Here is a 16,208-nt window from a genome sequence, read left to right as displayed (position 1 = left end):
CCAAGCACGAGCAAACACATGCAGCGGGTGAAAGTGTCGCTCTGCATCTCAGGGTCGCCCTTTTGCAGCTTTTATTTCATGCTTTTAGTTCCAATTGTTGTCTTTTTTGTTCCATCTGCTCCTACAAAGTAAGACATCACGTTGTCGTCCAGATGTGGGCAAGCTTCTCGCTGCTCTGTTCGCCAATTAGTCTGCCGCTAGCGACGCTATTTAGCACGGAAGACGTACGAGGTTCCCATCCGGTGGCATGTCGCGCCGCCGTCGGCGGCGGTGATGAGTCAGACATCAGAGAAAAAAGAAAGGTCGCGCCGCTTTTGGGCCATCAGCGCTTGATGGATTGAAGCCGTTTTGGTCTTTGGTCAACGCATCGCCACTTTGGAAGCCTGAAATGAATTCAGCAATAATTCCAGCGGCTAGAAACATGCACTTTTAATCCCCCCCCCCCCCCCCCCAAAAAAAAAAAATCACCTGCTCAAAATTGTTTTCACTGAGCAATTTTGGGAGACTCTCAAAAAGTGTCCGGAAGCCGTGACAGGAAGTCGGCCATTTTGGTGGCCTTTCAAATGTGACTCTTTTTTAGGCTTCCTTAACTAACGTGGTTTTATTAATAACAGTGTCTGAAATATCGTCTGCCCGACTTTTCCGTCGGGCGTACAATTTCCAAAACGTATGGTATTGTACTGATGGGAATTGCGGCTCTTTTCGGAGAGTGGCTTCTTTTGGCTCGGCTCACTAAAAAGATCCGGCTCTTTTGGCTCCCAAATGGTTCCTCCGTTTTTTTGTTGTTGTTGCTTAAATTAATTAACTACCAAAAATCACGTAAAATTATGTGAAAAATGAATTGCTCGTGTAAAAAAGACACTTTATCAAATACTTTTATTTGTATGGCTTTATTTCTATGTGCACAGAATTAGTGGATGCCAGCTTTCACTTTCCCTGCGGTTACTCTGGTCTGATGATCAGCTGTCACTCATTTGCTTTTCATATTAATCATGCTATCATACCAACTAGTAAAATGATAATAATAATAATAGTAATAATGAAATGAAATGTAAATTTCTCCACTGTGAGACTAATAAAGGCAAATCCAATCCAATCCAATAATAATAAGTTCCCTGGAATGTGTCTTTCATTCAACTCAAAACAATCCAGCAGACATGTCCCCACTTTGACATTTTCAATAGTTTTTCTAACCCCTCCCCCTTCTCCTCAGTGCTGCGCGTGTCTGTAATTTCTCCCTTCCCGCCTCTACCACGGATCTTGACCAATCACGTGCGGCTTTAACCGAAGACTGGGGGCGGGGAATAGAGGGGGAAAAAGAGTCGGCTCCCATTTCTGGCTCCTCTCTTGGTTCACTTCAGAGAGCCGGCTCCCATTTCCGGCTCCTTGTTAGGAGTCGGCTCTCTTGGTTCACTTCAGAGAACCGGCTCGTTGGCGAACCACACATCGGTAGCTTATTTGGAGAAGGAGCTCCTTCAGAGTTGAATGTCACCGTGTATGTTTTCTTGGCTTGACTGTTGCATTAGCGCTTGAGAGAAAGAGAAAAACAAGATGCGGCGAAGCTCCGTAGCGCTGCGGGATAATTGCCGCCCCCGGGCTGTCTCTCTGCGGACCCAAACAAACTGTTAGTCCGGCCATTGATGTATTTATTTTGTCCAACGAGGGAGGGGAAAAAACAGAAAAGAAAGCATTCTATCTAACCATGCGGCACAAAAGAAGGATCTGGAGCAACAGACGTACAGTTTGGATGCCGTTTGAATTGCGCAATAGTTTAAAACATTGCTTGATTTTACTTCCTGGTTCATACGGAAGAAAGATAGTTGGAAGATTCCGGAGTTTGTTGTCAATGGGACTGTACCGCTTCATCTTGGTTTCACTCCCTGCTTGCTTTCTACTAACTTTGTGACTACTTATTTTGCCGTATATGATAGTTGCAACATCAGCTGTTGTTAAAGGACAACCGACAAATGATGGACGGCCAAGTTGCGTCCATCATTTGTCTTCTACTGAGCGCATTTGACAGCGCATAGAGCGACATTTGACTTTTTAAGACTGGCGCTGAATATTCAGGAAGTCTTGTTTTCCAGTTGATGGCGATTCCTGATGTGATGTCACGGAGGGAACGCCCGTGATCGAGAAAGCGGCACACAATGCAATTTGGGTACTTTGTTTTGTCTGAAAACATCGTGTTGATGGCCAAATTAGAAGGAAAACGACATCAATAATGCGATGGTGAATGGTTGCGTGTGGCAGCCGATTGCGCTAACACGCATCAAAAAGGTGGAAGTTGACACAATTTCCCAGCGGACAAATCAGCCCATTTCCAATGGAGCTTGTGCGCCATCTTGTGCAGTATCTGGGCGCTACATCGAAGTCCAGACGGCTCGAATTGATACGAAAGGACTCCTTTAATCGATGGCAAACATGTATGCTTTCCTCTTCAGAACTATTTGAATCCTATCCATAACTGGATGAGTGACAAGAAAGCATCTTCGCCACATCTGAACTCACTGGAGCCATTGTTTTGATTCTGGAGCAAGGCAGTTTGTGATGGAGTATCGTGACGTCACGAACAAGGGGGCGGGACCTTCTGAAACTGGCCATTTCCGGTTTGATTTGAAGTCGTTTTGGGACACTTGAATTCATTTTGATTGCTGTTTTGCATTTGACTCAAAATTTCAGCCTGCGTGTTTTGGCTATTTTACATGCTATGCAACGTTTTTCTGATGTCAGTCAGGAAACAAAAAAAATGCTGTCGGTGGTCCTATAAAGCGCTATATAAATCAATATGCGGGTTGAGTGAATGCTGGCACGTTTGGCTGCCGCTGCTCACCCGTAGAGAAAAATATCCTGTGATTGTAAAGTGTCCTTGAGAGTTTTGAAATGGATTCTTCTTCTTCTTCTTGTTATTTCTGGCTTCGATTCAGCCCCCTCCCCCTTCCAAATAATGTTGTCTTGCAATGTAAGTACAAATGAAGTTGTCAACCACAACCCCCCCCCCCCGCCCCCAAACCTCCACTTTCCTTGTTGAAGTTTGGACAGACATTTTGCCGCAGGATTTATTTTAGTTCCCTCTATATGCAAGCGAGAGAGCAGGAGGTGAAAACAACACGCTCTATTTTTAGCTCTCACGCATATGTGATCAAAACGGTGTGGTCAGCGTCTACACACGCGCACACACACACACACACACACACACACACACACACACACACACACACACACACACACACACACACACACACACATACACGTAGACAGTAGTGATGTGTCGTTTGCGAACGAGGCGATTCGTACAGCCGGATCTCTGAAGTGAACGAAGAGAGCCGTTTCCTATCAAGGAGCCGGAAATGCGAGCCGGCTCCCCCCCCCCCCTCTGTTTCCTGCCCCCGGTCTTCGGTTAAAGCCGCACGCGATTGGTCGATATCCGTGGTAGTGGAGGGAGGGGAGAATGACAGACACACCCAGCAGTGAGGAGAAGGGGTAGACAGGTGGACAAATGTTATGACATTATGCTGTTATTATTATTCAATGATGATATTTTTGACTAGTTGCTATGATAGCATTATTAATATGAAAAGCAAATGAGTAACACCTGATCATCAAACCAGAGTAACCATAGGGAAAGCTAAAGTGAGCTTTGAATACTCTCTGTGCACATATAAATCAAGCCATATAAATACAAATATTTGATATATTGTATTTTTTTACATTAGTAATTATTATGTAAAATATAATTTTACATCATTTTTGGTAGTTACTTCATTTAAGCAAAAAAAAAATGAAGAGCCATTTGGGAGCCAAAAGACATGGATCTTTTTAGTGAGCCGATACAAAAGAATCGGCTCTCTCAAAGGAGCCGGAATTCCCATCACTATAACTAACTAATATTTGATATAGTGTATTGTTTTTTTACATTAGTAATTTGTTTTTCACATAATGTTACATGATTTTTGGTAGTTAATTCATCTAAGCAACAAAAAAACTAGAGAGCCATTTGGGAGCCAAAAGAGACTGATCTTTTTAGTGAGCCGATCCAAAAGAACTGGCTCTCTCAAAGGAGCCGGAATTCCCATCACGAGCACACACACACACACACACACACACACACACACACACACGCACGCACGCACACGCAGACACGAATTGAGCAGCTGGTAGTTGACAGGTCTGAAGCGGCTGCGCTCATTAGCTAAGGTTGCAGATTGGTTGCTATTTTTAGAGCCGGCAACACGGCCCACGTTTCAGGCGTCTCCAGCGAGCCGCGCCGGCGAGATGCTCTGTCCAAAATGCAAAACAATACATAAATATTGATTGATTGATTGATATAGAGCTTGAACAACAGCTGAAGCTGGAACAAAACGTGGAAAACAATGGAAAATTCCGCCCCCTTTGTGAAAAGGGAAACACATTGCCAGAGGTTATCACCAGCGCTTTATTGGCACCCAAACATGAAAAAAACAAAAGCCGAACAAATTTGGGAATGGCGTTCTATGTCACATTTTCAATTCCTGGAAAAAAATCACAAATGGCAGTGAATGAGTTCATATTATTTATCCTGACTTGGTACTGGCGCATCGTTTGATCAGTGGACTGCGGCGGTCGCTCAGCGTCGAGGGTCTCCCGGGTTGTTCGCAGCCCCCCCCCCCCCCCCTCCCGTCTCATTAGCGGGCACGGCGTCAAACACAACATCCTTTTTCTTTTAGCCTCATTACAGAAAAAAAGGCACCTTGGCACTGATTTGTTGGCCATGACGAAGCGACAACAAATAGCTTTGATCATCGGCGGAAGTGGAAAAAAAATGGGCATTTTTGTCACATTTTGACTCCACTTCAGTCACCAGTCAAATGTTATTTCACCGTTTGTTTGTTTGTTTATTTGCCATTTTCTTTTTGTGCTTTTTCATCTGGCAGAAGTTCATTCAATGGGGTTTTTTTGCATTCATCTTTTTAGATTATGCGAAACGAATAAAGGTACATCTAATCCAGATATACAGTAAAGTCTCGTTATATCGATATCGGATATATCGATAGTCCCGGTTATATTGATATTTTTTCGGACTCCCTTGAATATCGATATAACGAGACTTTACTGTAATATATATATATATATATATATATATATATATATCGATATATATATATATATATATATATATATATATATATATATATATATATATATATATATATATATATATATATATGTATGTATATATATACTTTTTTATGAACTCCTCCAGGGAAATTAAAAACAAAGATGAGGTGTTTTTTTTTTTTTCGCCGGTTAGCGAGGGCCGGAATTGGTGAGAGATGTTGCCACGGCGACCATGCTCGTTTAGCATGGCAGCAACGAATGGCTTTTGATGTTGACATTCAAAGTGCGGCGTCTGCCTCCATTGCAATCCGCGTCTTTGTGAAAGCGTCCGGCAGCTTATCTGTGATCAACCGAGTGGAGTCGAGCATAGGCCACCTTGAGGTCCTCGTAGCGCATGACCATCCCCCCCCCCCCCCCTTCGCACTGTCACAAAATAATTGGATTGGATTGGATTTGCCTTCATTAGTCTCACAGTGGAGAACTTTAAGCGGGTGTGCACACATATGCAACTACATCATTTCAATGGTTTCCATTTTCATGTCACATATGGCGGCGCTTCTTGCGTTCGATGTGTCCCTTGCCCCGCCTTTGCTATTTGACTTTCCCCGTTGACACGTTTCTCGGCTTTTATTTTTTTAATTTCTGCTCGATTTGACAGTGAAGTATTTGAACTTTGCATTCCCCCCGATTGGGAATTAAAAATGGTTTTGTTGAGTTAATGAGCGTCGGGGATATGGCCATCAAGGCATCCAAGATGGCCGACTTTCGGGTCTTTGTTTCGCAGGCGCGACTTTGATTGCGGTCCAAAGGGAGATGACGACATGGCGCGCAAACGAAAGACGCAAACCGTCTTATTTCGGTCGCCGGCGAAGACTGACGGCGGAAACTTTAGTCGGTCTATCGCCGCATCAGCGATTCGGCCTCGCTCGATGGAACCAATTGAAAATGTAAAAGTCCAATTTCGAGTTGATTTGTTTCAAAGAAATGATGAGATAGAAAAGATGTCTTCACTTGAAGATATCTACCTATATCTATTTGCTATCTAGCTATTTAGCTATATCTGTTATCTATCTATTAGCTAGCTAGCTTTCTTAGCTATATCTACGATCTATATCTATTAACTAGCTAGCTAGATTTCTAATAATTTGAGTGAGTTAACGGTGGCGCATGTGGCTGCCGCTGCTCACCCACAAAAAAAAACGTATCCTGTGACTGTAAAGTAACCTTGAGAGTTTTGAAAGGCGCTGATAAATGCAATGGACAGTGATACCTCGGTTTACGAACCCTTTGGTTTACGAACTTTTCGGTTTACGAACGTTAAATTTATGAAAATTTAACCTTGGCATATGAACTATTTTTCGGAATACACACGGAGCTGCCACAATGAGTGAGGTGTCGTTCGTGACATTCCTTGTTTTAAGGCTTAGAAAATTAGAAAGTAGAAAATGATGTTTTATGGGGACCTGGGAACGGATTATTCTCATTTTAATGTTTTCCTATAGGAAATTAATTTTTGGGATGCAAACTTTTGACCTTACACACTCTGTCTGGGAACCAATTAAGTTCGTAAACCAAGGTATCACTGTATTATTATTATTATTATTATTATGTTGTGTTGTTTTGGAATAAATCAAGAAATTAAATAAAAATACAGTAAAGTCTCGTTATATCGATATTCAAGGGAGTCCGAAAAAATATCCATATAACCGGGACTATCGATATATCCGATATCGATATAACGAGACTTTACTGTAAATAAACAAGTCCTAATCTGACTTGTCCAAAAGATATCTGGAGCATAATTTGCCACAGGACCACCGGTCTCCTGTACGACTGAGAGCTTACACAGACCAAAGTCCAAACACATTTTTAGTTTGTCAGTAGACCACATTTGCTTGACGGAGCGACGGAGAGCCAGCAAACACCATGACAACTTTGAATGAAAGCGCCGCTGTGACGGACAATCGTGACACACAAACAGATGCTCATTTTGAGAGAAAAAATGCAGCCAAATTAGCTCCCCCGTCAAAATAAAAGCGCTGATCATAAAAGACCAGCAGGGGAGCGACACAAAAGGTGTCAGGTTGCGATTTGGCGACGAGGCGTCTCCTAAATTGGATTCAATCCTTGCGGAGCTTTGCCAAGGCGGTCAAAAAGAAAGAAAGAAAGAAAATAAAATCAAACAATCCAGTCAGTCGGCATCATGACAACAGGACGGATCCGATATGAAAGTCGACTAATAAGCGTCATGTCGAGCTAGCGTCAGTCAGGCTACACGGCGGCGCTTAATGGACTCATCGTTCACGGCGGAATAAACGGCACTGTCGGCATATCGGGGAGGGTGTGTGTGTGTGTGTGTGTGTGTGTGTGTGTATGAAAACAACTGGAGATATCACTCCCCCCGCCCCCGCACACTTGACAGTGGATTGTTCCGTCCCGTCGTTGCGACATCCACTCGTGACGAGGCAGCAAACAGGGTTGCGCTCAAAAATGTGGCGGTCCTTTTCTGGCGCATGGCAGTGTCTGAAATAACGTCTGCCCGCACACCCGGGGCATGCGACTTTTACATCGGGCGTACAACTTACAAAACGTCTCCGATAACTTTTTCAAGAAAAAAAAAAAAGTATTTTTTATTCAAATGAAACGTTTGCTTTATTCCGATTTCGAGATCTTTGTTCGGTTTGGAAATGTCGGAATTTTGTTTCCTTTGGCAATTTTTAATTTTTAACATCTGAGTCGGGCCATTCGGTCTTTGTTTTAGCACAAAGTCCAAGTTTGGGGAGGCCGGTGGCTTGGAGCGCCTTGTCGGAGGATAGTCGGAGTGCTACGAACAATATCAAGAAATATGGAGAGGGATTAAATGTCTGTCATTTTGTTTCAGGGGCGTTCCCAAAAGCTCCGTCCGTCTTCATCTCGTCTTCCTGTCATTCAACTTGGCTGCGAGAGGCAATCTAAACTAGTCAAAGTTTTCATCGCCGCACCGAGTCTCATCATATTTTACGGCGGATTAGCAGCTAATCTGCGGCTAATCCGGGCGAGGAAGGTAAACAACGGCATGTCGGCAAATGTCCTGTTAAAACATGCAAATTACAAGGAGCTTCCTCTGTTCGCCAATTAGCCTGACCCCCCCCCCCCCCCCCGTTTGATTTTATTGTATTTTTTTTGCAATGGCCGTCATTTGCACTTTTATCGTGCCGCAGCGTGTCTATATGTATGCTTTTGAGACATGAAAGGTGAATAATTGGCCAATTTTTCTTTACCTGCGGGCTTTCTTGCCATTCAATGGCATGATTGCAGCCAACTAATGGATCGAGTCAACTGTGTAAACTCTCAGTGGTACAGGAGTGGTCCATCCATCGATGAGAAGGTTTCTTCAGCCGTCATCTGTACAAATTTGAAGGGGTTTTTGGCTGGCCATGAATTTAAATTCTTCTGTTGTGTTAGTGGCAGGATCAAGTTTGCATCCAATGTCTGATTCAAATACGATGTCATGTTTTTTGTGTTGCTGTAGACTGTCTGCGGACTCTCTGGTTTGTCGGGACTTGGCCCACTCCCGGGGGGGCAATGAGTTGCAGCTGGCGAGAGCGTCTTCAGAACCATTGCATGTGGAACACCTAAAACGGGGACGATGGCGGCAGCCGTTTTCTAAATCGTCGCAGAGACCAGCCCGTCCTTTGTCGCGCCTCGAAGCGGCCATTTTGAGATCCTCCAAACTCCGTTTGATTTGATTTCAGTCTGTCCCGACAATGGCTCTCCTTTATCTACTGCTCCTCCCTGTCTTACTGTTCCTGCGACTGCCGACGGTAGTCAGCGGGGACTGCTGGCTCATCGAGGGGGACAAAGGCTACGTTTGGTTGGCGATCTGCAGTCAGAACCAACCTCCGTACGAAACCATTCCCCAGCACATCAACAGTACGGTCAGTCATGCTCTTTGCTTTTATGACCGCTTCAGCACTGAGATGTTTTTTTTTTTCACTCTTTGGGAAAGAGTCCTTTCAAAACATCGAGGTTACTGACGGGTCACTGCAAAACCACCTTTTGTTAGGAATGAGATCAAGGGCTGTGCCAGACCGACAAAGGATTTGATCAGATGTCCCTTGCAGGTTCACGACCTGAGACTGAACGAGAACAAGCTGAAGGCTGTGCTCCTCACCGCCATGTACCGCTTCACCAACCTGACCGACCTCAACCTCACCAAAAACGAGATCAGCTACATCGAGGACGGGGCTTTTGCCGGCCAGGCGAACCTTCAGGTGTTGCCCTTCGCGCTCGCCTCACTTGTGCGGTTGTTGTAAAGAGTGTACGAGACTTGGGTCTTGTGTCTCTCAGGTTCTACAGTTGGGTTACAACAAGCTGACTAACCTGACAGAGGGCATGCTGCGAGGTCTGGGTCGGATGCAGTGCCTCTTCCTTCAGCACAACCTCATTGAGGTCATCGCCACCAACGCCTTCTGGGAAAGCCCCAGCCTCAGCAGCCTGGATCTGTCATCCAACAAGCTGGCCCGCCTGGACCCGTCCACCTTCACCGTCCTCAACCAGCTGCTGGTGTGCGAGCTGGCCGGGAATCCGTTCCACTGCGGCTGCGATCTGTACAGCTTCCTTAGCTGGCTGGAAGCCTTCAACAACGTCACGCACACCTACGACCGCCTGCAGTGCGAGACCCCCCACGAGCTCAACGGTTACCCACTCCTGGGCCCCTCACCGGGACACGGGAGGAATGCCAGAGTCCTCCTTTTCACCCGGTGTCAAGACGGCGCGATCATTCCGGGAATCTCATCCGCCGGGCCGGAACTGGACGGCTCCGGTATGGGTTTGGACAACCCGGACCCTGGCTTGTATCACCAGCCGAGCTTTTCGTCCACGCCCGATCCAACCTACAACCACCAGATTTCCATGAAGCTCCAGACCGTGTCGCTCTTCAGCGCCTGCGTGGTGGTGCAAATCCCACGGCCCTACAGCAAGATGTACGTCCTGTCGCAGTACAACCACACCTTTGTGGCGGACATCATGCCCCTGAAGAACAAAAGGGAGGCGGTGACTCTGGATAAACTCCGGCCGCACACCAACTACACCTATTGCGTCGCCTCGGTTGGAAAATCCCAGCGCTATAACCACACTTGCCTGTCCTTCACCACGCGGGCCGTGGGACCGGCGGACCCCCGCAGCAACCCATCCACCACCACGCACTATATCATGACCATACTGGGGTGTCTCTTCGTTATGGTCATCGTACTGGGCTGTGTCTACTATTGCCTCAGACGGCGACGCATTCGGGAGGAGAAGGAGAAAGCTTTGAGCGTGACGAAAACCATTCTGGAGATGAGGTATGTGAACTCCCTGTTCCAAGTTTAGGGTCCGAGCCCAAAAGTGGGTAGCGGCTGATGTCGCATCCCTGCTGCTGTCAAAATTGGGTGTCCAGGCGCAGATGCAAACATGAACATTAATCTCTTAGTGATAAAAAATGACGATTCTGAGGACGGTGGAAAGCTACCGGAGAACTTTAAATCCATTCTTCAAATTTCTTGCGTTAAATCCCAGAAAGTTCGGAGTGTGAACGAAAAATATTCCTCAAGGTTATGACAATGAAAACGATACCCCACTCGACTCGAGTCCTGACCCAAAAGCGGGTGCCCACAAATATTTTACGTGGATCGTGTCATGAAATAGATTCCATTTCTCTTGAAGTAGGCAGATTTTGTGTACTAGCAATTAAAAGTCATGTCACCCATCCTGAAATTGGATATCGTGCCTGTCCCCTCCCTCAGGTATGGCCCAGAAGCGGCAGCGGCAGTGGCCTACGACCCAGCCGCCGTGCAGCGCCTCCAGGACCAGGCCCACCACCAGCATCACCACGGAGGGTCGGCAGGAAGCAAGCTGCCCCCGTCGGCCTCCTCCAGCACCGGCATGCTCCACGGCTCGGCCAACATCACTTCCTCCCGTCTCTCCAGTTTACCGCAGGTGGAGAAAATGGCCAGCGCCTTTTCCGAGGCGCTGGGTACCAAGGGGAGCTACATGGACGTGAGGACTGCCGGGGAGGCCCGAGACGGGGAGATCCTGGCACTTAGTGCAGGCGGGGAAGTGGTTTTGGATAGGCGGGGCGCTGGAAGCGAAAACGGCGGCGATGTTGCGGTGGATTCCGATGACGACGGCCGTGGCTCGGCGTCTGAGATCTCCACCATCGCCAAGGAGGTGGACAAGGTGAACCAGATCATCAACAACTGCATCGATGCCCTCAAACTGGATGCGTCGGAAAACACAAATGCCCCACAGCAGCCACCCCACGCGCGGAACCTCCTGCCCATGGCTTCAGGAGACCAAGTCCTGGCCTCGTCCCCGAAGGTGCACTCAAAGTCCCATCCTCAAGCTCAGGCCCCTCCACAGCCTCAAGCTCATCCTCCGCTGCAGCAGAAGCCCCTTCCTCCCTCCGTGGCCCCCGTGCCTCTGGTGATGCCCCTGTCAGAACGCCCGGGTCTAAGCGGCGGGGGGTTTCTCTCCCCTCCCTACCGTGACCCGCCCCCGGCCAATGCCGTACGGCCCCTCCAGAGGCAGTTGAGCGCAGACACCGGCGTGCCCAAGAACCGTTGCGGAGTCCCTGCCGCCAGCGGGCCGGGCAAAAGCGGCCGGGCGGTCGGCGCCGATGTTCCAGAGAAACGCGGCGAGCCTCCCAAATACCCATCGGAAAAACTCAGCCCGGCGCGCGGTGGGATCGCGGGCTGCAACGGAATGGGGAGCGTCAATGGGGGCGGCGGCGTGGCCTGTAGTAACGGCAGTGGAAATCGAGGTGGGGCATCTGGTCCTGCTCTTGCTCCTGGTCTGCAGCAGCAGCAGCCCCACCACTACCACCTGGAGGTTCAGCCGGATTACCACAGCTCGGAACACCGCCATTCCTTCCCCGCCTTGTACTACGAGGGCGGCGGTGAGTCGCCTTCGCCGGCTCAGAAGGCGTCCTTTCTCAAACAGCGAGGGCGCTCCAGGAGGGAGGCCGCCGCCGCCTACTCGCAGCTGTCGCCCGCCCGCCGCCGGCACCGCCACCGCCAACACTACAACTCAGGCTACTCTTCCAGTCCCGAGTACTCGTCGGAGAGCACCCTGCGGATCTGGGAGCGATTTCGCCCGTATAAGAAGAACCCCCGCGAGGAGGCGTCGTCCTACATGGCGGCGGGCCACGCTCTGCGCAAGAAGGTTCAGTTCGCCAAGGACGAGGACCTTCATGACATTTTAGACTATTGGAAGGGCGTTTCCGCCCAACAGAAGCTGTGAGCCCCGTCAAATGAAGGTTGGATGCCAACAGCCGACGGGAAAAAAATGTGGGTGATCATGTAGCAGGACACCTTTCTCTCGGTTCCCCATGTTAGAGGGGAATCCAGGAGTGGACAGTATACAGTGATACCTCGGTTTACGAACCCCTTGGCTTACAAACTTTGCGGTTTATGAACGTTAAATTTATGAAAATTCAACCTGGGCATACGAACTATTTATCGGGATACACACGGAGCGCCACAATGAGTGACGTTGGCGAACGAGTTGGTTCTCCTAACAAGGAAATGGGAGCGGACTTTTTTTTGGCCTCTATTCCCCGCCCCCAGTCTTAAAGCCGCACGTAATTGGTCAAGAACGCAGCAGTGTGGGGGGAAGGTATTTAAACATTAAAGAGACAGGCAGACGACTGAGAGAGAGTGAGAAAATGGATAGAAAACTATGAAATTTGGACTCGTTTCAACTTTGGCAGCAAAGGCAGAGTATATAGACTGCAAGGTTAAAATATCTCATCAATCAGGCTCCACAAATAACCCGCACAAGCCATCCGTACACTTGATGCAAAAAGCTATCAACCCAGCTAAACAGAACACAATTGATAAGGAACAAGGTAAAATGATCACAGAGAAAGCACCTCCAAGGGATCATTCCTCAAGATGGTGAAATTTGAAGGCTACGTTCCTCATCAAGCGTTTAATGCTGATGAAAGCGGCCACTCCATTCCATCAAGCCATCAACCACCATCACAAAGGTCAATAAAACACTTTATTATACGATACAGTTTATTTCTTTCATCATAATACCATAGCACATTTATTCTACATAAAATAAGGTCTATTTTGTGTCGTTTTAAGGCTTAGAAAATTAGAAAATGATGTTTTATGGGGACCTGGGAACGGATTATTCTCATTTTAATGGTTTCCTATGGGAAATTAATTTTTGGGATACACACTTTTCGCCTGACACACTCTGTCTGGGAACCAATTAAGTTTGTAAGCCAAGGTATGACTGTATTTTCTTTCCGGAATGTTTCCATGTGAATTCGACTGCGTCCCGCGTGGCACGTTTGGTCCTCGCAGGTGCCTGTCACTGATCAGCTCAATCAGGGTTGCCATTTTGTTTTTTTTGGCAGTGGCCACATAGTCGTTACGGACTGCCAAATCCATCAAAACTGTAGAGACACCTCATTATCTGGTGGTGAACCCCCACATATATTTATTTGTCCTCCATTTTGCCCCAAATCAATCTCTGCTTTTACCTCCCACTACCGCCCCAAAACCGAAAATCTTAACCTGAGACTCGTTACTAAACCCCCATTATGAGACCACCTCAAGTGCTGCAGGGGGTCGCATCCGGTTCTGTTGTTTTGACACTTTTTTTTTTTTTTTTTTAATAAAAAAAGCTTTATTTTTTAATTTCTTTCTCACCAACTACCTCATTAGCAGGTTGGCAAGTGGAGCTATGGCTTGGCCAGCAGCCGCTCTGTGCTGGGCTTAAGGCGGCGCGCTTGCTCTGGCTTCCCCGCTAATTCCATCAAAGCGCCGCAAAATGGTTCCGTTGCGCCGCCAACACCTGCTCCTCCGACGCGGGCGCCGTTTAGCCACATAATGACGAATTAGCCGCATTTGTCAGAAAAGACTCGCTCGCTCTTGTGCACCGGCACGGGCGGCGAAAGAACAGCAGGCTAATCTGGGCTAATTGTTCTCGCTGCAATTAGCGCCTGTATCGATGTGGGAAATATACCCGACTGCGTGCGTTGAGCTGCTAGCTGGCTGACTAGCTTTCTATCTATTTAGCTTTCTATTAGCTACATAGTTATATAGGTGGTTAGCTGTCTAGCTAGCTATCTGTTGGCTATCTATCAGCTATCTACTAGCTGGCTGGCTAGCTTTCTATCTATTTAGCTTTCTTTTAGCTACATAGTTATCTTGGTGGCGAGCTATCTAGCGAGCTATCTGTTGGCTATCTATTAGCTATCTGCTGGCTGGCTGGCTAGCTTTCTATCTATTTACTTCAGAGTTGAGTGAACGCTGCGGGGCTCTGTGCCATAGCGACAAACGTGTGGTGAGGAACTGCACACCTCCTGCATCAAATACAAAACACACATCAACCCCCCCCCCCCCCCCCCCCCCCCCCCAATCTACAGCCCACCCCCGAGGCCCCGCCATGATGCCTCGCGTTCAGCCGATAGCCATGGCCAAAGTCACCCACACCTTCGGGCAAAGGCGACCGCTCGTTTATCAAGCGGTGACAGACAATATGTAGCGTCAGCTATCCAATCTGAGGCGGACCTCCTCCGAGGTCGACAGCCCCGTGGCCCCCCCGGTAAAATGATGGCAGAGAAAGCACCTACCAGGGATCATTCCTCAAGATGGTGAAAGAAGACGGCTACGTTCGTTCCTCATCAAGTGTTTAATGCTGAGGAAACCGAACACTCCATTCCATCAAGCCATTAACGACCATCACAAAGGTCAATAAAACCACTTTATTATACCGTACAGTTTATTTCTTTAATCATATTACTAGCGCACATTTAGTATACGTAAAATCAGATATATTTTGTGTAGTTTTAAGGCTTAGAAATTTTTTAAAATATGTTTTATGGGGACCTGGGAACGGATTATTCTCATTTTAATGGTTTCCTATGGGAAATGAATTTTTGGGATAGACACTTTTCGCCTTAAACACACTTTCTGGGAACCAACTAATTGTAATGAAAACGCTCAGCGCTGGGGTTGATGATGATCATTTTGTAGCCGTTATTTTATGGGAAAGTCAAAGCTCATTCGGGTGGACGGGGGGGACACGACCGCAACCTTGATGCCTTCACCGTCGAGTCATGACCACAAAAGCCGTGGGATCGATTTCCAGATGGCTGCGACTTTGGTCAAGAGTGGCGGAAATTGCTCCCGCTTTTCCCCTTTTTGCGGCAGAACGGCAATCGATTAGCTTTGTGATTAGCACCGCGGGCTACGTCTAAATGGAGCTTCAACAAGGAGGAAACGGCGTGCGCGTCGACCCGCGTACGCCGCCCCCGCCATTATTGACGACGCGCTAAACAGCAGCGTGGTTTTTATCGGGGAGGAAGTCGTTCTTATTTAATGCTATCCACTTGGTGTTTAATGGCGTCGCAAAATAACATTTTACGCCGTACTGAAACAAAACGCTCTACAATGTTTATCGAATGGCCATGATAAGACCGCTCTCGTATTTTGGGATTCAAAAAAATAGCTGTCAACAGAAAGAGAATTACTGACGTTTAAAATAAATGCACTTGCTAATGAGATGTGAAAACCAACAAGTGATCGCTGACCAAAAGATGGACCAATCCTTCCTGCCAATCGCCCAATTGTTTGTGTAATTTACATAACTAGGAACGATGAAAAGCTTTCTTCAGGCGTCATTTGTACTTCTTTGAAGGTGTCGGACGTTTCGCTTCCCATCCGAGAAGCTTCGTCAGCAAACTAACGTCTTACTGGTAGTTTCGGCCCTGTATATATATCCCTACTGTCCAGACGTGGCAGTGCCGGACTCTGCTATGATTGGTCCCTGGTCTCAGGTTGGGGGAAGCAGAGGACTACTCCCTGTGGCTCCACTGATTGCTTTTATTGTCCTGACTGACGATTGGCCTGATTGCCCAATTTGCCCTGGTATCACTTCATCAGCATAACTAAGGCCCTGTTGCCTAAGCAGTCTATTGTACGAACGATCCAAATTGAACCTCCCACCACCACCTTCACTAAACCGATATGGCGGTGCAATTTGGATCGTTCGTATAACAGCCTTTAACGGTTATTTATATATATATATATATATATATATATATATATATATATATATATATATATATATAT

The 16,208-nt window shown here is 47.2% G+C and overlaps 1 protein-coding gene across 2 annotated transcripts in view; it reads left to right on the top strand.

The window, feature by feature from the left end:
• The window catches only part of LOC148893095 (protein phosphatase 1 regulatory subunit 29-like), a 33,325-nt gene extending 18,854 nt beyond the window's left edge, over positions 1–14,471 (top strand). The window contains exons 3-7 of one of the 2 annotated variants that reach the window (XM_089005880.1): positions 7,979–8,140; positions 8,609–9,014; positions 9,201–9,350; positions 9,427–10,421; positions 10,863–14,471. In XM_089005880.1, the coding sequence (XP_088862006.1) occupies positions 8,844–9,014; positions 9,201–9,350; positions 9,427–10,421; positions 10,863–12,357 (2,811 nt within the window). In that variant the 5' untranslated portion in view covers positions 7,979–8,140; positions 8,609–8,843 and the 3' untranslated portion in view covers positions 12,358–14,471. Of the gene's footprint in view, positions 1–6,010; positions 8,141–8,608; positions 9,015–9,200; positions 9,351–9,426; positions 10,422–10,862 lie in introns of those variants that run through there. The other variant, XM_089005881.1, reaches the window with a different exon arrangement.
• Positions 14,472–16,208: the final 1,737 nt, after the last annotated feature.

The sequence above is a fragment of the Hippocampus bargibanti genome, linkage group LG10, assembly GCF_051943395.1.
Source record: "Hippocampus bargibanti isolate YZ-2025 linkage group LG10, ASM5194339v1, whole genome shotgun sequence".
In the NCBI taxonomy this organism is placed as follows: domain Eukaryota; kingdom Metazoa; phylum Chordata; class Actinopteri; order Syngnathiformes; family Syngnathidae; genus Hippocampus; species Hippocampus bargibanti.
The sequence above is the reverse complement of the archived record's forward strand: the minus strand, read 5'-3'. Positions and strand labels throughout refer to the sequence as shown.